This window comes from Erpetoichthys calabaricus, chromosome 6 (assembly GCF_900747795.2).
Source record: "Erpetoichthys calabaricus chromosome 6, fErpCal1.3, whole genome shotgun sequence".
Taxonomy (NCBI): Eukaryota; Metazoa; Chordata; class Cladistia; order Polypteriformes; family Polypteridae; genus Erpetoichthys; species Erpetoichthys calabaricus.
In genome coordinates this window covers 111,383,584-111,409,942 of record NC_041399.2, presented here as the reverse complement: position 1 = coordinate 111,409,942, position 26,359 = coordinate 111,383,584, and the positions used below count along the sequence as shown (strand labels likewise).

Sequence of the window (26,359 nt, the reverse complement as noted above, 5' to 3'; positions counted from 1 at the left end):
GCTTGGACTCTGTGTTCGTCATGCCAATGCACTCTCCTTGTCACCCCTTAAAATGTATGTGATTCACATACATTTGTCACCCCTTAAAATGTATGTAGATTGATGTCCTGACTAATATGAACCCTAAGCCACTCTTAATCCATAGTGAGAGAGTGACCATGTGGCTCCTGGACGTTCTGAACACTTTGACACAACTGTAGATTGATGCTGGGTTCTCAAGGCTGAGGAAGTAAGTAGTGTGTCAGTTAGGCCAAAGAGTAGACTCTATGCGGCTTTAGTTCATCATGGTTGTTTCCCGCTGATCTTTCCCTTGCTCATTTACATTTATCTATGTTGACTTACTTAGGATGCCCTATTAAACAGTAATGAAATTGGAAACTTGATTTTGGGTTGGCGACCATTGTTTTGTATGCACTCCCTTTTTGGAAGATATCTCTTCCTGCTCCAATCCTCCCACTGTCCATACACTTGCCTTCAGTTTCAATTGCTGTCTTGATAGGAACTCCATGTGAGGATGTATTGACGTGCCCTTTTATAGCCTTTTTTGTGCTCAAAGCTAACCCCTCTTTTCTGTGTGGGATGGCAACCCACCCAAAGGCCAAGACGCTATAAACAGTCACTTAGTTTGTGTATGCCAAAAGCTGGCCCTGTGTGCTGCTGTGTACCCTTTAATTCTGGGGCTGGATCCTCCCTTGAGCTCAGTTATACTGGGATGGGCTCCATCTTAAAACAAAATGGGGGGAATGTATAGGTAAGCTGATGATTGTTTTGTCTTGGTAGAGTTCTATATTACTCTACTTTCCCCTTTTGTATTCTTTAATGTGTAGCCTTTATCTGAATGCCTCAAATCCCATACACGTACCACTGTTTATAAGGTACTATACTTTATATCTTCTCACCACCTTCCCTTCTACATCTGTAACCTCAGGTAATTACACAGAGTAAAAGGACAAGCTGGAGTTAAGTTACAACTTTAATGTACTATCAATAATATTTGTAAAATAATAATAATAAGCAAAGTACAGTTGAATATTGGCAACCATACAACTTGATAAATTCTGAAGTGTAGTTTCAGGCAGTATACAGACTTGTTAGATACTTAAAACGTCTCTAGTTAAGGCATCATTTGTGGTCAGCTTTCTTCAGAACAGGCCACACTCCTGTCACTATATGGCTGTCGACTTGTGCTTTTCAGTGTGGTCTTCTTTTCAGTCCATGGTGTGTGAGATGCTCCTTCATTGTGATTGTGTGAGAAAGAGAAATAGGGAGGGGTAAAGCAACCAAATTTATACATTCTCTGTTCAAATTCTACAGCCAATAGGATATTGTGGTACTGAATGGCTTCTGACTCAAACCAATCCCAAACAGCCAGGTTTAGACCAATAGAATTCAGGTCCAACACAATGGGTTTCACTCCTTGCCCAATACCATTTCTTAAGGTGAAGCTTGCCAGTTAGGTAGTTTGACCTCCATGTGGGGGTTAATTGAGAGAGTCCTGCAGAGGATCACTTGCCAAATTAGTTTTAGGCACTTCTGCCAACCCTGTCATAAAATTCACTTCTTGAGCCAATCCTAAAGATTTGGGGTTGGGGGAGGGGTTGTTAGACATGAAAGCATATCAATGAAATAAAACAGTAAATACATTTGCTTTGTCTGACTTACAAATAAAGACATACAAAATATTTATCAACTTATATACAAAAATTCACACCACAACAATGGTGGAAGAAGATAAGGGGATGATTGAATGCATAAAAGGTTAAGTGTAGGGAATCCATTCCCGGACGGGTTTATCCATTATCAATTCCACATGTCATTCCTGGGAATTCCGTATCCCGGGAATGACACAGTGCATCTCAAATGTGAACGGTTTTAGAACGAACAACACTTATTTTTAATAAAACTACTGCAATATGTTGACACCAATAAAAGACTAACCTTAACTACAAGCAGTTCATGCTGTCATAAAAGTACATGTATCTAGTTAGTTGCGGTAATAAGAGTGTAGAAAGCACAACATGTCAAGCGTGTGGTCGTCCAGGCGAGAGAGCACCTTCATGCAGAGTACGCCAGCCGCTGAGAAAGCACGCTCTGCCTCCACTGAAGTAGGCGGCATAGTCATCAGATACTGATACACTTGTTCTAAACAATGCCCGCACTTGCCGTTGCTCTGAAACACCGCCATTTCAGCTTTTACTGGTGCATCCAGTTTCTTGTCATCATTCTGTGATGGCAAGTTTCTTAGCACAGATAATGTGGATGCAACAGAGTGACGCATTGCAATTTCAAGTTGCTGTTCAAAGCTGTCAACAGCACAGACGTCAATGAACTCTGCCCCGTCCTGGCATTTGTGAGCTGCAGAGTGCAGACACCTCCCAGTCCACTGTGCTCAGTCTTAGTGGGGGCCGTGAGACTGACTGCTGCTGGTCTGTTGTTGAATGAATTAATGAGCAACACACTACACCGTGGGCCAAAAAACCATGCCACTTAATTATTTTCAACTATAACTCTGTTATTTCTTGATCGATTTTTACACTTTTACATGCTATATATGCGAGCTTGGCCGTTCCCGTTTTCCCGGGAATTACAGCAGTTTCGGAATTCCCTAGTTAAGTGTGTAGACAAATGGATGGATGGATGAGTGGTTTGAATTTGTATGGCTAGTTACAATGATAGACTGAGAAATGGGTGGGTGGTAAAAAGGTTGGGTGGAGAGATAAATGAATAAAATGCTCTTTTTATACGATAATGAGGATTTTCTTTCTCCACTGTATAGCATTAAAATTTCCCTCCAAGTTTACCATGCTCTGCTAAACATAACGTTTATCACCATATGGGTGCAAGGCCTTTTTTCCCATGGAAAGAAGGAAAGTCTGGCAATCATCTCTGCTCTGGGTTTGTCAGTTCAGGGGTCCAGGCAAGCAGAGCTGGAGCTTGAAATGGTATAACAATGTAATATGATGAAAGAAGACACATCCTCTGGGTTTTGTGCAAGTAGCTGCTTTTTTCACAGAAGCTCTGTGTTCTGAACTTGTTTAACTAGTTACTAATCTTCATTAGGATTATATTTGATGTGGCTAATGGTTTATCACTGATAGTAGATACTGTATATACTCATGTACAAGTTGGGTCTTGAAACCCGAAAAATAGATCATAAAATCAAACCCTGACTTATAAGCCCGTTCAAAAATGCGACACTTAAGTTTTGTTTTTTTTTACATCTTCCTTCTTCCTCCAATCTCACATCAGTTTCTCAGACACATCAAATTTTTTTACAGCAGCGCAGTTACCAATTTCTTTTGCCACTTCAATGACTTCTAATTTAAAACCAGCTTCATATTTTCTTTTGATCGAACACTTCATTGTTGATAAGGGATGCTCTTACAATAAAGGTGTATGAGGATGTGAGATACTAAAATCACAAAATAGTGCAAACATCGCTTCGGAATAGTTTGGATATTACCGTGTGGTCACGTAGGCACAATACATAGAAAAGAAGGCAGTGTGCGCCATGGTTACTCTCTCTAGGAGGGTGTTAGCATATCATAATCTCTTTGACCAATAGTGTGAGTTTTCTGCATTTGACTTATACAACTGACATTATAAAATACTGGAAATTATTGGGTAAAATCAAGCCCCGAATTATCCGTGGAAGAACTTAAACGTGAGTATATATGGTAAATGGATTTGAAATGGATTCTAATCTTACTGATGTTCTGCACTCAATACAAACTCAGATGCCAGCTCATCTCGTCTGAAATGGGCTGAAAACTTAGGAAGGGTCATAAAGACAATCTGAAGGCTACTTTATGTCTGCGACATCTGGAAATGTAAATAAATAAAAGTGGAGTGTAATCAATTCTCCTGTAATCGACTACTTGCACAGCAAACATGAGTGCCTAAGTGGCACTCTTTCAATCTACCAAAGTGTTGTTTGTGTGAAGAGAGGATGACGAGAATAAAAGTAAGGCGAAAAGGATTCAGAACTGGCCTGTCATCCATTGTAACAGGCAATGTTTGATCACTTTTCAGTAAGATGGATGAACTGTCTGCACTTATAGTGGATCATGGCACACCTGACATTGTTTTAATGCTGGATAGTTATTCAAGCAGACAGAGACCCAGAGCAGTGTGGAAAAATGACAGGAGGGTGACTGCTCATCTAATGTGAAATGATGTAAAAATTAGCATATTACAGTTAAAAGTACAGTTTGTAATTCAGACACTGAAATTCTGGCTATCTGACTTTGTTCAAGTTTCATTATCCTTATTAATGTTTATATTCCTCCCTCTGCAACTGGTGACTCAGCAATGGACATGATTCACTCTGTTACCAACACTTCAATGATGATTCATTCTGACCCTGCAGTTATAATATATGGTGACTTCAACCACGTGACTTTGGAAGGAACAATGACACACATCCATCAGTTTGTGTCTTGTTCTATTTGAGGGAATAGTAAACTAGACTTGCTCTATTCAAATGTTAAAGACACTTTTAAGTGTTAACTACTGGCAACTTTGGGGAGATCTGACCACAATCTGGTTCAACTTATTCCCAGTTAAAAGTTTGTTATTAGATGACAATTCATTATCACTATGATAGTGAGGAAGTGGAGCCTGGAGACTGAGCTGTCTCTGAATGACTGTTTCAAAATGACAGACTGGAAAATTATGTGTGAGTCATATGTGGATGACATTGAGGGACTCAGTCACTGTATCACAGAATATATTAACTTTTGTGCTGACACTGTGGTACCCTCGATGACAATGTGTTGCTTTCTGAACAACAAACTCTGGATTACTAAGGAGCTAAAAGGTCTTCTGAATGAGAAAAAGGAAGCATTTAAATCTGGGGCAAAGAGGCTTTGAAAGCAAGTGTAGTAAAGGAAAGGAAAATTACAAAGCTAAAATAGAAAAAAACACACTCAGAATAACATGAAAAAGGTCTGGAATAGACTGGGAATAATTACTGGACTCAAGTAATCCAGGGCTTAGAAGGGGATGTGGACAAAGCTAACGTCTGAACCAATTTATTACATTTTTCCTTCTCACTGCCACCTTCTTTCAATAACCAATCCCTCTACAGAATCCCTAATACATCAACAATTCCTTCCACTTCAACTGGAAAGGCCAGTCACAAGTCCACCTCTGGCCATCAGTGTGGCTGTCCATAACTGAATAGTAAATGAGGAGACAATTCGGGATGCCACACACAGGACAGTTGCTGGACTAGATGGAGTCAGTTCTTGAGTTCTTAAGGCCTGTGCTGACCAACTTTGTGGTTTCCTCTGTCATCTGTTCAGTCTTTCCCTAAAGCACCAGAAAATGCTGCTGCTGCTGCTGTGGAAAACATCCTGCATTATTCTCGTTTCAAAGAAGGCAGGTGCCTAATGATCACAAACCACTCATGTCTCAAATCATGAAGACCTTTGAGAGGTTCTGGACTATGCAAGTTCTCCTGTGGCAGACCACATGGACCGACTGTAGTTTCAAGTCAAATCAAGTGAAGTCAAGTGGCTTTATTATTATACCATTAATGTTTTGGTATTACACACTATTGAAGCATACAGTGGCATGAAAAAACATTCTCCAGGACTGCAACATATATATGAATGCAGAGCAAGTGCAAAACAGGAAAGAACTATAATAAATAACACAACAGGTAAGTGGATGAATAATAATTTAGAATAGGTAGCAATAAATAAATAAATAATAACAACACCAAATAATGAAACAACAACAGTAGTAACATGTTTAACAAAGGCACTGCATTTTGTACTTTTTAAACTTTTTTAATACTTTTGTCTGTTGGCCAAAGACTGGAGAGGAGAATTTTCTGTCTCCTCCACAAGGCTTAATCTCACCTGGACAGTACTGTGAGGATTATGTTTTTGATTTCTCCATTTCTTTTAATACCATCCAGCTACTCCTGTTAAATGGTAAAACTCAGAGTATGCAGGTAGATGAGCCAATGGTGCCAACGAATGATACCAATGGAGCCAATGGATAATGGTCTGTCAGACAGACTGCAATTTGTGAGACTCAAGAACTGTGTTTCTGATACGGATGTGAGCAACACTGGAGCACCACAAGGAATAGTCCTGTCTGCTCTTCACTCTGTATGCCTCCAACTATAAACATAACACCAGGTCATGTCATTTGCAGGAATTCTCTGATGGTTCTGCACTTATGGGGTGTATTGATAAAGGGAATGAGGCAGAGTATAGGAGTCAGGTGGAGAACTTTGTTTCTTGATTCAGAAAGAATTTAACAGAAGAAGAACTAAGGAACTGATTATTGAACTTCACCACATAAAGATAATCTATGTGCAAGTCACTATTCAGGAGGTGCATGTAGAGGGGTGCATTCCTACAAGTACTTGGGGGTCTATATCAATGACAGTGTTGGACTGGTCTCATAAGACAGAGTGCAGAGCAGTGCTTTTTAACCTTAGGAGACTGCATTCCTTGTATTGCGGGTAATGACATCCTTCACATCTTCTATAACTCTGTGATGGCCAGTGTGATGTTCTACACTGTAGCATGCTGGGCTGGTAACATCACTTCAAGAGAGGACCATCGAATTAGCAAGCTAATTAAAAGGGCAAGGTCAGTTATAGGGCGCATTTTGGACCCCCTGCAGGTCATAGTGAAGGAGAGAATTAAAACAAAACTGAGTGCTATTATGAACAATGCTACACATCCTCTCTCTGACACACTAACAATGAGTACTTTAAGCCAATGAATTATTCAGCAGAAGTGCATGAAGAAATGGGGCTCTTTTATACCAATAGTTATATGTCTGTGTAATGCCTCACTGTGAATATCTATCTATCGGTCGGTCATGTCGGTCGGTCGAGTCAGATTTCTATAGGACATCAAATGCCCACAGCCCAGACTGACTAGGGCAAAACAGAGACTTTGCAGGTAATAAAATAAGAGGGGACCTTCTCTGGTCATTTTTGTTATTTGCTAAAAGAAACTCCTTTGACTACTGAGGTTTAATCAGATTTGAAGGTGAGGCACAAGTCAGTGGACTAAGCTGAGATCACAATGGTGCAAGGAGTTTGCGGGAGTTTTTCTCATGATGGTGTTTCTTTCTAGTATGTGAGTTACTCATATATAACACATTAACCCAGCTGTGATTTTTTTTAGTTTTTATGCTCATTACAGAAGTGCCTGTGTGTATGGGGGGGACCTTTATTATTTCTGAGGTGTAAAATTAAGTGACGGTATGAAAACATATTATTGAATAATGAAGTTTTCAGATCCAAGAAGATCCATTGAATGTGCTAAGATCAATTAAGATATAAAACTTTACATAATAGGGAGGCAATTTGTGGTAAGAATGGATGACCAGTATGGTGGGTACATTTAAAATCATCGTATTTCTACGAAATATGTTTAAACTGATTCTGAAATATTTTGAACTTAGTGATAGACTGCAGAAGACTGCAATTTTGTTGTCCTCTGAATGGAATTTGTATGGGGGCCCTCTATTTAGGATTTATTGGTTTTCCTAACACAGTCACTGACTCTCCACTTTATTTACTAATGTCTTACCTTTGTCATCCAGTAGATGGCGGCAGTGATGTGCTATTTTGCATTCCTGATGTGCACTCAGGCATGCCCTCCCACTCTCCACTGCCCCCACATCCAGCTGCAGTAGGAAGTTCAGGAGTTCATCAGGCTGTCCCACTTTTTCGCATATCGGCAAATGAATGCAGCTACTAAAAAATGACATCAACTTATAAATGATGTTGCCCAGCTGATTGCCCAAGTGAACTGCAGAGAATGCAAGGAAATCATAACTAGCTTTTTATGGAAAATATCTGCCACAGGCTCAGGAGATCTTATATGCAAATAGCACTTTCTTTTTTGTATGCACTCACCCCATGGAAGGCATACTGTGCTTAGATGTGGCCTCATGACAATCCAATCCAATTTGTTGTTCATCTGAGACTGAACATTCACTCCATGTGTGCATGTTTTTGTTTTCTCCAAGTCCTCTCATTTTCCTTCCACAACCCCAGATATGTACAAATTAGGTTAACTGGCAACAACATACTCATCCCATGTAAGTGCAAGTGTGCTAATGGGCCTTGTGATGATGGACACCCTGTCTTACACCCAATATGACCACAATAGACTCATACTCCTGCCACCTTGGATTGGATTAAGTGTCTTTGAGAATGTTCGCCACTCACCTGCCACACCTCAATGAATGTTTTGAATGGTGGCCACTCTCATAGCTTAATATTTAAATGCTCTGATTGTCACAGTGCTTCCAAATTCTGAATATGTGATAATACAGATGACTATGACTGCTCAGATACTTCCCAAATCAAGGAAATAAAATTAGACACTTTTAAGCTTGTGTAAGCCAACTTTGAGACACTGGTGACCTATAATTGGCTCTATGTAGGGGTGTAGATGAGGTTGTAAATGTAGTGAACTGCTGCTTCATCCAGAGCTGCCATGTTTGGCTCTGGCCCTCATGGCTCAAGTGATTTTAAACATAAATGTATGGATAAATAGATATTATTCACTTGTACTAATGACACTGACTAAAATTAAAATATTTACTTGCCCAATACATTTACCAACATTTCATAATTGTGGATTTTGAACAGAGACTGAATTTTCACATATGCTAATAATTGACACAGGGAGAATAATAGGAGCATTGAGTAAATGAGGAACAGAAATAAGATCGGACACAGCTGCTTCAATGCATTTCTGGCTTTTGAGATAATTAAGCAATTTACATGCATAAGGTCATGTATGAAAATGCAGGATAGGCCCAGCTGCTCACTGTACTGGCCACCAAACAAGCGACCTCAGAGGACTTTGAGAGAGGGATGACATGTGCAGCAGTCGCTGTGTGACAAAGACTGTTCAACTGTTTCATGTAGCCCCATCGATAAGGTGATGCTGGTGCAGAAGTGGGAAAGAGAAGATTCATCTGCTAGAGGCAAATGTCCACATTTACATTATCATGCTGATTATGATTGCTTCCAAATATGTGAAACTCATTGGATTTTGGTGAAAATGTCTCAAACCACCATAGTAACCAATTTTTATAAGATCCATGACAGGCTGATTTGTATTAATTATTGAATTCCAATTCATTTTCAATTACCCATTTCTGATTTGAGTTTAGACATATTGTATTTTTTGTCCTGTAGGACTCTGGAGGCAGCTGATAGGTACCGGCAGGCCGAATGGAATGCGGCTTTGGTGGTTGCTGAGGCAAAAACTCAGGCGTGGGAGGAGTTTGGGGAGGCCATGGAGGACGACTTTCGGACAGCTTCGAGGAGATTCTGGACCACCATCCAGCATCTCAGGAGGGGGAAGCAGTGCAGTGTCAACACTGTATATAGTGGGGATGGTGCACTGCTGACCTCGACTCGGGACATTGTGGGTCGGTGGGGGGAGTACTTCGAAGACCTCCTCAATCCCACTAACATGCCTTCCAATGAGGAAGCAGAGCCTGGGGACTCGGAGGCGGGCTTCCCCATCTCTGGGACTGAGGTTACCGAGGTGGTCAAAAAACTCCTTGGTGGCAGGGCCCCGGGGGTGGATGAGATACGCCCGGAGTTCCTCAAGGCTCTGGATGTTGTAGGACTGTCCTGGTTGACACGCATCTGCAACATCGCATGGACATCAGGGACAGTGCCTCCGGATTGGCAGACTGGGGTAGTGGTCCCCCTCTTTAAGAAGGGTGACCGGAGGGTGTGTTCCAACTACAGAGGGATCTCACTCCTCAGCCTCCCTGGAAAAGTCTATTCGGGGGTCCTGGAGAGGAGGGTCCATTGGATAGTCGAACCTCGGATTCAGGAGGAACAGTGTGGTTTTCATCCTGGTCGTGGAACAGTGGACCAACTCTACACCCTTAGCAGGGTCTTGGAGGGTGCATGGGAGTTTGCCCAACCAGTCTACATGTGTTTTGTGGACTTGGAAAAGGTGTTTGACCGTGTCCCTCGGGGAATCCTGTGGGGGGGTACTCTGAGAGTATGGGGTACCAGACCCCTGATAAGGGCTGTTCGGTCCCTGTACGATCGGTGTCAGAGCTTGGTTCGCATTGCCGGCAGTAAGTCGAACCCATTTCCAGTGAGAGTTAGACTCCGCCAGGACTGCCCTTTGTCACCGATTCTGTTCATAACTTTTATGGACAGAATTTCTAGGCGCAGCCAGGGCGTTGAGGGGGTCCGGTTTGGTGGACTCAGGATTGGGTCACTGCTTTTTTGCAGTTGCCCTGTTTGCTTCATCAGGCCATGATCTTCAGCTCTCTCTGGATTGGTTCACAGCTGAGTGTGAAGCGGCTGGGATGGGAATCAGCACCTCCAAATCCGAGACCATGGTCTTCAGCCGAAAAAGGGTGGAATGCCCTCTTAGGGTTGGGAGCGAGATCCTGCCCCAAGTGGAGGAGTTCAAGTATCTTGGGATCTTGTTCACGAGTCGGGGAAGAATAGAGCGTGAGATCGACAGGCGGATCGGTGCGGCATCCACAGTGATGCGGGCTCTGCATGGTGAAAAAGGAGCTGAGCCGCAAGGCAAAGCTCTCAATTTACCAGTCGATCTATGTTCCTATCCTCACCTATGGTCATGAGCTATGGGTAGTGACCGAAAGAACGAGACTGCGAATACAAGCGGCTGAAATGAGTTTCCTCCGTAGGGTGTCTGGGCTTTCCCTTAAAGATAGGGTGAGAAGCTCAGTCATCCGGGAGGGGCTCAGAGTAGAGCCGCTGCTCCTCGGCATCGAGAGGAGTCAGATGAGGTGGCTCAGGCATCTGATCAGGATGCCTCCAGGACACCTCCCTGGTGAGGTGTTCCGGGCACGTCTAACCGGGAGGAGGCCCCGGGGAAGACCCAGGACACGCTGGAGGGACTATGTCTCCCGGCTGGCCTGGGAACGCCTCGGGATTCTCCCGGAAGAGCTAGAAGAAGTGGCCGGGGAGAGGGAAGTCTGGGCATCTCTGCTCTGCCCACGACCCAATCTCGGATAAGCGGAAGAGGATGGATGGATGGAGGAATGGATGGATGGATGGATGGATGGATGGATGGATGGATGTATTTTTTGTTCAAGGATGTGGCTTAATTTGTGCATCATGGCAGATGAAGTGAACGATCCGTGGTGTAATAAATTGCTGCACTGCACTGACTAACCATATTTAGAAAACAAGCTCTGCCTCTTAGATGCAGCAAAGTGAAGATCATCAGCAGGACAAAAACATGCAGGGATCTACTGTATGTTTACCTGCATCTCTACATCACAACATACAGTATGTGAAAAGTATACATTCCACTTGTGGTGACGGTGCATGCAGACGCTGTGGCCACATTCAGACTGCGTAATTTGAACATCACAGACATTGGATTTTTTTTCACCCATTCCAATTTGGGCATCAAAACTTGGTAGTGTAAAAGCAGTCTAAAAGACAAAAGTCCTTAGCCCTTATCCAAGATGCAAGGATAAAAAGACAAACAATTCTGAATCAGACAGGAAGAGGCAGTTTCACTAAGAATCATCTGTCAAAAAGTAAAGTGGTGTAAAGAACCCAAGTAATGGTCAGCTGAGTGGAGAAAAGCCATCTAAATAAATGACTCCTACCTGTGTTTCAGTCTCAACATGCGGATGAGTACATTCACGATGTAATCCAAAGCAGGTCTACAGGCCATACTTTTTTGTTATTTTTCATACTATGAAACTTCCTAGTGTCACTTATGTTGAGTTAGACTCATCGTTTCATGAAGCTTGTCTATCCTGATGGTGTTAGAATCATCCAGGATGTCATTTTCCTTTGGTGGATTTTAAGAGTTCTGGTGTGTTGTGCAAAATCCAACGTGTGTGCCTTATGGTAGCTTGTTGACCTGCAAGATCGTGTGATTTTAAGGGCTCAGTTGCAGGCATTTTCCTTCATTTTGTTATATATTTAGGTTTCTTTCCTGTTGTTAAATGCATACCTGTCAACCGAAGTTATTCACTTTATTTATTAACTAGTTTTGATTTAGTTTTGTTGCTCTCTTTTTGCTGCTGATATTTTCATGCTGTTGATGTCGCAGTAACTTTTTAAAAGATCAGAACCATAAAAGAGAATCTTTCAGCTTTATTTCTGATCTTTTTTTCAAAATTGCTAGGTGCCTTCAACTTTTTTATGTTTTTTCAAGGTTTACTGTTGTCTTGTTTGTCTCTTCTACTTGTTTTTCTCTTAACCCCTTAGTCCCACTTAAGATTTCCTTTCATTTTTCGTGGTTCTGGTTTCTTTCTGGTGTGGTCTTAGTTTGTTCTTTGAAACAATTGTGTTACAGTTTTGCCGGTGCTTCTTCTCAGAATTTAGTTGCTTTTTCCTCTGTTTGTTTATTCTGTTTTATTTATTTTTTTTATAAATGATTTTTCTTTTTGTTGTTTTTTTAGTTATTATTCTCATTGTGTGGCAGCACAGTGGAGCAATGATTACAGCTTGCCTGAAGAAGGGGCCTTAGTTGCCTCGAAAGCTTGCATATTGTAATCTTTTTTAGTTAGCCAATAAAAGGTGTCATTTTTGTATAGATTAACACTGCAAATAAAATAAAAAGGTCCAGCTCAGGCCTGTTGTGTTTATTTTAGAATTACATTAATGAAATACTGTAAAAGAAATGGCATAGTACGATATGAAAACATTCTGTTATGATCCACATAAACATTTGGATTTTTTTCAATTAGTTAGTATTCATCATTTTATCCAGAAGGTGGATTATGATTCTTCCCTTGAGCAGAATCAATCTTCATGTAAATGGTGTGACATTAGATATCAAATTAGATTTTTCATAGACAACTAATATTGCTGTTAAAACATTACGAGTAATTTTAGATTCAAGACTTTCTGAATGATTTACAGAAATTTTTGCACAAAATAGTTTGAATGTAGAACATTCTTAAAACATGTGACCTGGTGAGTCAGGGATATGGCTCCATTGGGGATATTCCAACACATTCAAAATTCTGTCTGGGAGATTTATTTATAGTTATAGCAAATGCTAAAACTATTGGAAATTGTTGTCTGTTTAAGATGAATGGCAATCTACTTGCTGAAGCATCCCCAGTATATAACTTAATACGCAGAAGGAATATGACTTTTCCTGCATGATTTGGTTGGTATCTGATTTTATGCAGTTTTACAATTTGTAAGCATGTGCTTTATTTGTCATCTGCTAACACACAACTCAGCTACTACTGTTCTTAGGAGAGCAGATGTATATAAGGTATTTTGTTTGACATATGCATGTTAAATTGGTTGTGTTGACATGACAGTATCATTGTTGTATTCTCCTAATGAAGACAAAGAAAATGATATAAAGATGTATATTATATGATGTACAGATCTGAAGAAATATGAGTGTTCCAAGAAAACATCAGTTGAAAACATTGCACGATTTTGCTAATCTTTTTGGTATATAAGGAATATATTTGTTAATATACACAGAGATGCTCTGAAAAAGATAGAGGCTTTGGAAAGATGTTAATTTTGACAATTTCAATTCTCCCATCTAAAGTGGAGGAACATCTATTAACATCTTGTTTAATATTTTACATGAAATCATCAAACTTTTGTTTTAATCTATCCTTCTTTATTGTCATAATTAAAAAGTTAATTTGTTGAATTTTAATAATAATTCTCAGGTAATTGAACTGTTCTGGTACAATCAGATGAAGTGATCTAGTGAGGCCTGGCACACTGTAATTTAAATTACTTTTGAAAACATAACTTTTTTGAAATTCACCTAGCAAATGTAATGTAAACGGCAAAAAGTAGGCCTTCAGTTCTAATCTTTTACACTTAAACTCAACAACCTCAAAGAATGAGAATATCTGCAGTCTATAAGGATTGCTGACAACCCCGCATGCATTTTGATAGACTGCTAATTTTGTTATAGTGAAAATTAAAGCAAACTATATTATATCTAAAAGGATGAAGTGTTTGGGTATCTTTCTTACATCACTTCTGGATACTGGAAAACAAATTTATTTAAAATGTGTAATCTTTTTACACCACCAGCAGTATATTTTTCCCCAAACCTATCACTGCATATGGAGTAACGGCATTTCTTTACCTGCCAGCCAGAGCTGTGCAAATTTTCTTAAGCCTACCTGTGGCAAACCAGCAGACTACCCATGGGGTATACTCCGGACTGCATTATCCAGGTTTGAAACATTCCAGAATCCAAAAAGTCATTAAAAATCTGCATTGAAATAAAGGAATTTTATGATAAATATTTTAATTGTATTAATAGGATTGTGGAAATGTGTGAAGATGGCTTTTAGTGGCTTAAAGAGATTATTCACACTGTCATGTTAATTTTAGACTGCATCTTTAATCAAAGGCTGTTTGGCTGCATTTTTTAAATTTCAGAATTGGTATACGATTTTTAATTCTGCAACTTGTAATGCTTCTTAGGATTTAAAATTTGATGCAAAGGAGTTAAGGAGCATTTTTACTGCATCATTATCTGGCTGCATTAGGCCAAAAAATCAGGAACCAACTCTGGATGTGGTGGAAGGGCACACTCATTCATGCACACAGCCACTCTCACCCATATGAGGCCAATTCAGTGTCGTCGGTCTTAGTACAGGCATTTATAAGTGGACATTGCTTTGTATGTTGTAGGCACAAGTTACGCTGCCTAACTTTGCTGTTACCATCCCATTGACATCTATCTGTACATCCCTGTCAGTTTTTGTAGCACTTTTTCTACATCCAGATCACTTCTTCTCCCTTTGTGTTCACTCATATCTTTGTCATCACTGAAGTTTTTTAAGTCACTCTCAGAGATCTGACATACTGGGAAAGGGATTCAAAGAGTGTGGAGTAATAATGAAGAAATGGCAAAGTCATATTAAGAGGACAATATTGCAGAACCTTCAAGACAGTAACTGAGGGCACAATGTGTACATGAATTTTGAGTACATGGAATGCACTATAATGGAATATCCAACTGATCTTGGTGAAGCCAGAGATAATAAGTGGAGCCTTGTCTTTTAAAGATGAGATGATTTCTTTTGACAAACTGGGTAGTTCTTCAATCTGGAAGGAGATAAAAGAGAAAAGAACTGAGAGATTGAACATCCCAAATCTGAATGAGTAAAGATGAATAATGAATATCTTTTTTTTTTCTTTGTATTTTCTGCTTATAGTGTATCGGCTGAACTTCCAGAAAACCTATGCAGAGATGAGACAGAGATCCAATGAATGGAAAACTGTGCTGGGAGTGGTCCTCTGGTTCGTTGGGCTTACTGGATTGTTTTATTGGTGGGGCCTTGCCTATGGTAATTTCAGTGTATGCTTTCCCAAAAACTGAGTTTGTTTCTGTAGTTTCATTGCCTTTGTCACACCTTGATAACACAGTTGCATCCTTTTGTCACATATCAACAACAGCAACAGTGTATAAACATGTGAACATGGCTATAGACTGCCGGGACATACAAGACATACTGCACCTTTTTATTTGTGACAGTGGCCTTCCTCTTACTCTGCTGCTGTACACATGAAAGTAGCTTTTTGTTTTGCTTTCCATTCACTTATTGAATTTACTCTACCCTTAGGGCAGCACGGTGGCGCAGTGGGTAGCGCTGCTGCCTCGCAGTTGGGAGACCTGGGGACCTAGGTGCGCTTCCCGGGTCCTCCCTGCGTGGAGTTTGCATGTTCTCCCTGTGTTTGCATGGGTTTCCCCCCACAGTCCAAAGACATGCAGGTTAGGTGGATTGGCGATTCTAAATTGGCCCTGGTGTGTGTATGTGTTTGTGTGTGTCCTGCGGTGGGTTGGCACCCTGCCCGGGATTGGTTCCTGCCCTGTGTTGGCTGGGATTGTCTCCAGCAGACCTCCGTGACCCTGTGTTCAGATTCAGCGGGTTGGAAAATGGATGGATGGACTCTACCCTTAATTCCAATGCATGTTCTATAGTATGTAGGTTTGACCTTTTTAATACTGTTCTGTTTAATTACATTCGTCCCTCCATTTTTGAAGCTGCTTATCTCATAAATAGCAACAGTAAGTTACTGGCTAATCTTACACTGTCAGGTGGATCCAACTATGGATGAGATACCATTGTCCATATGTTTTGTGTTCCAGAACAGATTTGTGCTTCTTGGTCCTTTGCTTCTCTCTCGTTTATTTAAAAAACATTGTGTTAACACAGATAGTAATAATTCTTAATAATTCTTTGCATTTATATAGCACTTTTCTCACTACTCAAAGCGTTCTGCAATTGCAGGTTAAGGGCCTTGCTTAAGGGCCCAACAGAGCAGAGTCCCTTTTTGGCACTTACGGGATTCGAACCGGCAACCTTCCCATTGCCAGGGCAGTGCCACTCCACTCCACATAGTACATGCTGCATATACTCAGGTTTAAATGGAAACACGTTAGCTGGAGAGCTGTTGGTTTTGTCATTTGCATTTCATTATTATCTGATGGCTGGTTAAAAAGTTACAGTTGCTTAAAACTAAACTAAGCAATTAAGGGTTCTGAATCATACTTAATGAGTTAAGTAAAACAACCCAAGAAACACATTGCTTTAGTAGTAAATAAATGAGTTCTGGTTAAAACCCTGCAACCACTGCGGACCCCTAGGACCAGGTTTGAGTACTCCTGATTTAAAGTGTCCTGTGAACTTGCCACTCATTACTTTCATAAGGTTGGTGACTAAGAGAAAACTCTCACAAACCTACAAACTCCACCCAGACGATAGTTAAATCTGAATTTGAACCTACTGTAGGCCGTATGAGCTGTGAATTACCAATTCTAATCACTGTGCCTCGAACCATACCATGGTAACTAGGACCCTCCATTATGTTGAAACAAGCACTTAGGCCTGTATGGTTGGTCAGCATCCACCACATGTTTACTCAACTGCTTTTTGACAAGAAGATTAAGATGTTTTGAAGGTTTAGAAAGCTCTGACCAGGTGACACCCTTCTCAACACTTTACTTACAGCGGTGTCCTTTAAGGCACAATAAGGGATTTACGCTACTCTAAATAAAATATATCTACAATTTTTAGTAAATGTTTATCTAGTTTTTGTTCAGTGGCTTTTTAAAAGAAGATAATCCCACAGCAGTGCACAGAGATCCTCTCTACAAGCCTCTGCAGGATGACAGGCGCTACTAGGAGGCGGCATGCTTTGTGATTACAGATGGCACTCTGGGGGCACTGGTTTAACCAGAAATTATGGAAGACTGGCAGTAGGCCAGCTCCATTTTGGGCAAGTGGGACGCCTCTGTCTACTACAGGAAGCAGCTAACCGAAATGTTCCTAAGGACACCATTGCATTTAATGAGAGTGAGCTCAGAAATGCTGTCAGAATATTTACCATACATAAAAGTGATTTGCCGCAGTAACTCTAGTAAGAGTTTTAGGAAGCCTGTCTGCATTATACTGGGGATTGTAGAGTGCATTCCAGTAATTCAGAGGCAATCCCTTGAGCTGCAGCTTTGGTAGTATCATCATTACACTGATAGGACATTTCCTCCTAAGGTGGAAGACAGAAACCATTAAATGCCTCTAGAGATTCAATCCAGTCAGTCATTTCAAAACAAGAGGGTGTAGATCAGAGATCAGCAATGGCTACTTGCATTTATAAAATAAAAACCATGGTGAGTTTGGGTTGACCCTACAACACAATAGAACACAAACTGTATTTTTTTTATTTCTTAATGTGAGGGCAGTGAATTGAATGAATCTCCAATACTAGAATAGAAGATCTGCACTTAAACCACAAGAAAAAGTGATAAGAGAAGATTTAGAAAGCACTAAATGTGTATATTTAACATAAAGTTTATTACATGCAGAGCTGGTTGTAAGATTTTTGCTGCCCTAGGCGAAGTTGTAAATGGCACCCTGCCATCCCCTTTGCTTCGAGAGGAATCGTCACTGCCAGACCTAGAGACAGGACTGGGGACAGCGAAGTATTTATGACCTCGAATTCACAATTTGAGAATGTTAAGTTAAAGCAACGTCTGTTTACAAGACTGTCTCAAAAAAAAACGCTCTTGAGGAGTGCAATTTCAGAAAATAAGTGGAATTGGCCTGTATTAATACTCTTTATTTGTTGCTTTTAATATTTCTCTAAAGAAGATTAAGAAACACTTATGTTATTGCTAAAACTACACTTTGGTTTCTATAGTTATCTGTTTAAACCACCAGCTAAATGTGTGGCTTTTGATAATGATATTCTACATTTTAAGACATTACCGCAACATATACATGTTTAAATTAATAAAATAAATTGAAAATTTAGTATAATGACAACATTCAGTGAAACTGAGAATATAATTTTAATTTTAATAATAATTCTTTGCATTTATATAGCGCTTTCTCACTACTCAAAGTGCTCAGCGATTGCAGGTTAAGGGCCTTGCTCAAGGGCCCAACAGAGCAGAATCCATATTGGCATTTACGGGATTCGAAGCAGCAACCTTCTGATTGCCAGTGCAGATCCCTAGCCTCAGAGCCACCACTCCGCCTTAATAGAATGAATATAATGATTATCTTTAAATAAAAATCATTACCCACAATTCCTATTTACCATATGCTTGTGTATACATATAATGCAATCTACCTTTCCAAAAAAATGTACAACTGCTTTAGCGTGCCCAGAACAAATCTCACAAATGGTGATGAGCAACAGAGGACAATATTCGCTAGGTTTTAACACAAGTTTTAATGTATGTCCATTTGGGAGATGTTCATAATTTGGGTTAAATCAGCTTTTAGCAATTCACTCAAGAGCTACAGTCCTGTTGCCGTTTTGATTGTTTAATTTTATTTCGCCATGTCTGTCTCTTCTATACAACAGTTTGAGGATTATTATTATTGGCAAAATCATTGCTGTTCGTGTTATTGTTAGACTACGTAAGGTCATCAGACGTTAAGACTGAATATCGCTAGTATGCAAAGATAATATAAAACAATATAATTGGACATTTGAGTCTGAGTGCACTGTTTAAAAAAATGTTGCGTTGCCCAGGGCTGTTTCTGGGCAGCAGACTATGATCTTTGCTGATGACATTGTGATCTGTAGCGATAATAGTGAGCAGGTTGAGGAGACCCTGGAGAGGTGGAGATATGCCCTAGAGAGGAGAGGAATGAAGGTCAGTAGAAACAACACAGAATACATGTGTGTGAATGAAAGGAAGGTCAGTGGAATGGTGAGGATGCAGGGAGTAGAGTTGGCGAAGGTGGATGAGTTTAAATACTTGGGATCAACAGTACAGAGTAATGGGGATTGTGGAAGAGAGGTGAAAAAGAGAGTGCAGGCAGGGTGGAATGGACGGAGAAGAGTGTCAGGAGTGATTTGTGCCAGACGGATATCAGCAAGAGTGAAAGGGACGGTAGTGAGACCAGCTATGTTATATGGGTTGGAGACGGTGGCACTGACCTGAAAGCAGGAGACAGAGCTGGAGGTGGCAGAGTTAAAGATGTTAAGATTTGCATTGGGTGTGACAAGGATGGATAGGATTAGAAATGAGTACATTAGAGGGTCAGCTCAAGTTGAACGGTTGGGAGACAAAGTAAGAGAGGTGAGATTGCGTTGGTTTGGACATGTGCAGAGGAGAGATGCTGGGTATATTGGGAGAAGGATGTTAAAGATAGAACTGTCAGGCAAGAGGAAAAGAGGAAGGCCTAAGAAAAGATTTATGGATGTGGTGAGAGAGGACATGCAGGTGGTGGGTGTAACGGAGGAAGATGCAGAAGACAGGAAGATATGGGAGAAGATGATCCGCTGTGGCCACTCCTAACGGGAGCAGCTGAAAGCAGAAGAAGATTGTGCTGTGCATAGTGCAGACAGTGCAGGTGCTGCTGAGATGCACAACATAAAATCTCTCGGTGTTCTGGTCTGGTCCAGACAAATTTTTCTAAACAAAAAAAAAAAGACAGGAATCACTACATCAGGTTACAGTAATGTGCTCTGACCACTAGACTCTTGCCTAGACCGCCTATGCCCAGAAGCAACCCTGATTACATGTACAATCATATAACATTTCCAAAGTTGCTTAAATCAACTTTTACTCCAGCCCACATGTAACCTGATATTGTAAAATCTGGCGTAAAGCAGGATCCAGCCTTGGCAGCAATGCCAGTTCATCACAGGGTCCACCTCACACTTACATGGATCCAATTAGAAATCAAGCAGTATGCTGACCACTGAGGCACAATGCCACACTTATAAAATCAAATGTGTCAAGAAAAAAAAATGGAGGCATGTATATACCTGGGGAATTAATTAATAAAGGTAGTCTGTGACTAAGCAATTTAAGCAAATGGCTTAAATAACTGGTGGGGTCGAAGTATGGAGCAAAAGGAAGCTGGAGTTCATGGAGAAAATATACACAGCCATGTACTGTAACATATGCCCAGAGAGCAGGCACAACAGGAAACAAAGCAAACACTTATTTTTAGGCCAATGAGTGCACATATAATGTTAAGACTTTAATTCTATTACTGCAGGACAGTTGGCAATACAGGTAGTTAACTATTATTGGTGAGTATTGTAATTAATTTCAATGTTCACCAATAAAAAGAGTCAATTACCATAATAAAGGAATTCATGTTCTTCCCATGTTGTTCCGTTAGTTAGTTAAGACATTCCAATAAAATACTGTTTTGATTCCCAAAGTTATTAAGTGGTCTTCACAATAAATAAGGGGAACAGAATCTCCCGGGCCCAATTCAGGATAGGGAATGGACTTAAGTGGGAACACAAGGTTTTGAGGTCGTTGTGGGGGCATGTGGCTCATGTGCCCTGGCCTTAAACGTACCTGTATCCAAATGGTCTGAAGCAGGGGTGAGCAATGTCAGCCCTGGAGGGCCGCAGAGGCTGCTGGTTTTTGATACAACCCAGTTGCCTAATTAGACACCAGTCCTTACCAATAACTCTAAGTTTTTGGCTTGTTAGCATTTTCATGTCAAGTCATTCTTATATCATTGATTTTTTTTTCCTTTCTAAGGATATTTTCCAAATGATTTAAAGCCTAAAGCAGATCAGTAATTGTATTTCACTTTTTTTCTTCAGTTGCCTTCCCAATATTTTATTAAAGCAGATATTTCATGATGAATACACACAGGTGTAAATGAAAGCATGTTATATGGAGAACTGCTGGTTAGTCATTAACAGCTTATTGCTAATAAGGAGCCTTTAAAAAATGTGAATGCATCAGTTTAAGACTAAAATAACAATTAAAGGTGGAGAAACTGAACAAGTGAGACCACGAAAATGAAGCTAAAAATATTGCTTGAGCAATCAGTACATCATTAGCAATAATTGACTTCTCATTACTGGTATTGGAACAAAAATCTGCTTCCACTGCGGCCCTCCAGAACTGACGCTGCTCACCCCAGAGTCTGAAGTCATCAGTGAACAATCCAATGTTAGGAAGAGCCAATCAAAAAGAAGCACCGCTGTGCATACTGTGCTAATTTTAATGATAACTCCTGCTTAAAACTCAAGAATGGATGAAGGATTGTGAGGCTCAGCACTCTCAGTGTGTATTCATACTGAAAATCAAGATCAAATGCCCCTTTCTTCTCCCCTTTCTCTTTGAGTTCCTCTCCGTACACCTGGGTTACGGTATAACACCACCCACCTACTACTGTCCCTGGACGAGTCACACCCAGGTGGACGCTTTGATGCCAGAAGCCAGCCCATACATCTCTCTCTGTACACATCAGGTGTGTTCAGTCATTAGATTAAATTAGATTAGGTTAGGTTAGATAAACTTTATTTATCACATGATTACATCTTGTCTGAAGAAGGGGCCTGAGTTGCCTTAAAAGCTTGCATATTGTAATCTTTCTAGTTAGTCAATAAAAGGTGTCATTTTGCTTAACTTCTCACTTAATCGCATGAGGAAATTCAGATGTGTAAGTACATATAATTTTTTTCATATTTTTTTAATTATTTGCGAAAACACCCATATTAAAATCCTTTTCATTGACCCACAGCTGTTCGTACATTCAACAACTTGACAGAACTAGAAGCCCCACACAGCCCCTCAGATGCTAAAATCTAAACCTTTAATCATTATTTTTGATACGGTACACAAAACAACTGTGAGAACAAATAAAGGTAAACCTCAAAAGTGTAAATGTCAAATAGCAAAACTTGTCAGCTGGGTGACCAACAGTGCCACCTGTAGGATGGAGGTGATGATCTCCTTGTGTATTTCACTTCTTTCCCAGGAGGTGAACCTTAGGTTGTCAGGGTGACATTGGTTCAGTCACAGAGCATCTGATTGGACAAAGCTTGCCAGTTTTAAACAGCACTGCTATGATCAGAAATTAAAAAGGTTGTACGGCAATGAACAGATAGCAAGGAAGTCTATGCAGAAACATATGGACTGCCATAATTTAGTGCGATGAGAAATTAACAACATCTAAAATAGGGAACAAATGAGTTGTAACGGCAGATGCACATGGCCAGACAGACTTGAGACTGGTTGCTGTAGAGATATTGTTAGCGGTCCCCAGATTCACTACAGGGAGACCTGTATGACTGCAAGTTTTAATTTTTTATTTATTTATTTATTTTATATTTTTATTTCATTAATTTTCATTGTAATCATTCCATACAAACAGATCAATTTATAACCCAACAAATTTGAAGACAAATCAAACCCCACCCCTGAGAAGGAGAGCTTAGCTAAAGGAAAATTGCTTAAGGCTTTTTAATAAGGCAACATTAAACAAAAGAAAGGGAGAAGTAAATATCTATGTAAATAAGAGATGGAGAAGGGAGTTAAATGCGGTAATAGTTATTTCTCTTATTCTAAAATAATATTGATTAAATCCTGCCAGGTTTTGAAAAAAATTTTGTACAGATCCTCTAACTGAGAATTTGATTTTTTCCAATTTCAAATAATATAAAACATCGGTTTCCCACTGACTTATAAGAGGAGAATTAGGATTCTTCCAATTTAACAAAACAAGTCTGCGTGCCAAAAGTGTGGTGAATGCAATCACCGTTTGCTTGTCCTTCTCCAGACTGCAAGTTTTTATATCAATCAATTTAACTGTCAGTGCCTCATTCTTACTTTTAATTTATCCTATTGTTTACTGAGTTGTCCTTCTTATTTATTCATTCTGAAATATTTGTATTTTGTCAAAGCTGTAAATGCTTTTCTCTTTTCTAAAGAGTTTGCTTGCTTAATTGTATCCAGATTACTAACAGCACTGAATGCTAAAGGACAGCAATACAAGCACCATATTCACTTGTCTGTTCGTTCATAAGAAACATTTTTTAACGTGCAGGCAACTGAAAATGGCTGTGAAGCAATTGCTCCCTTTTAACATTCAATACACTAAAGTCATTGGTAATCATCAGCATTTGGATCAAATTAACAGAGCAAACTCTGCAGGAAAGGGTAAGTTAAAAAGGAAAGGGAAATATAAGTATTTAAAACAATGGCAAAGAATGTAGGTATTTTTCAGGTTCTTGGAAATTGGCTTGTTGGCCAGTTAAATAAACAATGAGATCAATTAAAAGGAAGAATAACACACCGATTGTGAAGTTAGTTGGAATAAAATGTTGTGGCCATGGGGCACCCCCAGGATGGAATTTGAAAACTACTTTTGTTTTTTTCTGCCCTTTAGCCCCTCCTGGGCCCAGTAATACTGATGGTGTACTGTTACATTCTCAGAACTCTTAATCCATCTCAGGAATAATGAAAGCTGGTACCTATTCTGGTAAATATTCATCATTGGGCTCACTTATCCCATGTTGAGCTGTCCCTGTCCTAACCAGCTTTTTAAGAGTTTCAGTCTGCAGTTTATTTTCAATGTAATTTTCATTCCAGGCTCAGCTGTAGGCCATTAAAGCAGAAATGTTACACGCATGTTGAAACACCAATGTAATTTATAGATGAAAGTCTGAATCTGCTGAAATGTAAAGTTACTTTGTAAAAGGGGTTGAATTATACTTTATTTCCTTTGCCTTTACTTCTGATTATGTTAAGTTTGAATAGGACTAAGTGTCCGGCCACTTTTACCACAGACCACTAGGGGGAGTCACTGAGCCACTGGTCACCGTGCGTTGACGCCTCATCCATAAGAGCACAATAGCCTACTAAACTAAAGGAAAGTGTCTCACAAATAGCGCATCATGTGACTACTGTTGTTATCTCCTGCATATGTGAAGAAACAACATTTTTTTGTATATTTGGTAGAAATCTTTAACTGACAAAATCAGGACAAATAATATTTGTTTACATTCATTTCAAATGATTTATTTGAAAGTTGAGTGGTTTGGCCACCTTGACACAATATCATGTATTATACAAGTCACAACATCTGGGCACCTTGTGACTAAATTTATTTTTATTAAATAGCAGCACATAACCTCTTTATTATTTAACCACCCTTTTTGGTGTCATTCCAGGGTTTAAGAGAGATGATGCTTATCCCTGTTTTCCTCTACAGCTTTAAAATCTATGCCGATGGTCTTTTAAACTACAGTATAACCCAATGCCCTGGGCCTGACATTGCTTCTTGTGATATCAGTTTATACAAGGGAAAGCCTCATTCCAACAGAAAATTGACAAACAGATAAACAAGTGGTAATGTGAGCTGTAAGTTACAGCTAATAATCAGTGATTGAAGATGGATAAGCAAAAATTGATGAGCTAATGATATTGATGAGCTAGTGACAGAGCAATGAATAGTGATGTGCAAAAGATACAAAGAAAGATAGTGAGGAGCTAATGCTAGTCACATGGTAGTGATGATCTCTCACAGACAGGGATACACTCATCATAGACAGACAGCCAGCGATGAGGTCATCACAGAGAGAGAGTGAGACACCAGGCAGTGCAGATTGTTTCATTATGAAGGCCTGCTGAACTAGTTAAGGCATATGAGATAGGTGCTTGCTGCCAAAGCCTGACTTTTAGTTGTGGTGTATGACAGTCGTAGGATAATGTCAATTTAAACAGCTGAAAATCCCTGCCCATGTCACATTTACTAACTGAGTACTGACCTTCTAGTAAAGTTAAGCTTGACCCTTTTGCTGACAGTCAATAGCATGCTGTACTGTATGAAGGATTAACAGCTTATGCCAAGTTTAGCTGCAGTCTGTGCCTTTTTTTCTTTTTCCCATTCTGTTATGGTATGTAAAACATTGAGCATCAGCCAGACAAATATCTCCTCTGTTTGTGAGGTCCAAAAAACCCGCGTTTCTTATTTCTCATTGCAGCATTCTATGCATTGAGCATTTGTTACAGTAGTTCAACTTCAACTTCAACTTTATTGTCATATGTACTCAATACAATGAAAATCTTATTCTGCGAGTCCTCCAGCAATAAACAAGAATGCACAGCAACAGACAAGAATGCACAACTATTAACAAAAACACTCAGGTGCAAAAGAAATGCTAGAACAAAGAGAAGTAAGAGTGCACATTCAAATAAATAAATGATTCAATTTAAGCTCTGTAGTTATATGGTCTCAAGAAGGCCTTCCAGCCTCCCAACATGAGTTAGCCTGCGGTGCTGAGGGGAAGGGCAGTAGATGGGTTTTATTTACAAGGATGGTATAAGGGAGAAAACTGCCTTGATGTTCTTATAGTGTCTCCCTGACAGTAGCAGTATAAACAGTTCATGTTGTTGGGTAGGTTGCGTCCTTAATAATGTTACAGGCCCTCCTGAGAATTCTGGTGTTATAGATGTCCTCTAGTGCAGGGAGTGCTATTCCAATGACATTTTGTGCCAATTTTATCACCTGCTGTAGAGCCTTGAGGTCCCATTCTGTACTGCTCCCAAACCAGACTGCGATGGAGTAGGTGAAGATACTCTCAATTGTGCATCTGTAGAAGTTGCTGTGGATAGTGCTTGGGATACCAAACTTCCTCAGCCTTCTCAGAAAATAGAAATGCTTCTGGGCTTTCCCCACCAGGTCTATGATGTGGTAGGTCCAAGTGAGATCCTCAGAGATTTTAATACCAAGATATTTAACTGTGACCACTTTTCTCCTCCTCAGCCTCTCCAATGTGCAGTGGTGGGAGCTGATCGAGCCTCTTCTGCATGTCAATGATCATCTCTTTCAGAGATTACTGCCCTGACACCACTTCACAAGGCCACCCACCTCCATCCTGTACGCTGACTCATGATGGCATCGTCCGCAGATTTAATAATACTGGTGTTATGCTGGGAAGCGACACAGTCATGGGTAAAGGGTGTATACGGCATGGAACTCAAAACACATCCTTGTGGGGTTCCTGTATTTATGGTTCTTGTTTTGGAAATGTTGTACCCCAGCCTGACTGACTGGGGTCTGCCTGTTAAAAAGTCCAGGACCCAGTTTCAGAATGTAGGTGGCACACCTAGAGTGG

The 26,359-nt window shown here is 40.1% G+C and overlaps 1 protein-coding gene across 1 annotated transcript in view; it reads left to right on the top strand.

The window, feature by feature from the left end:
- Window positions 1-26,359, top strand: part of LOC114653498 (cytochrome c oxidase subunit 4 isoform 1, mitochondrial-like) — a 64,993-nt gene that overhangs the window by 23,624 nt on the left and 15,010 nt on the right. The window contains exon 4 of the mRNA XM_028803856.2: window positions 15,178-15,309. Coding sequence (XP_028659689.1) covers window positions 15,178-15,309 — 132 coding nt within the window. The remainder of the gene's footprint in view (window positions 1-15,177; window positions 15,310-26,359) is intronic.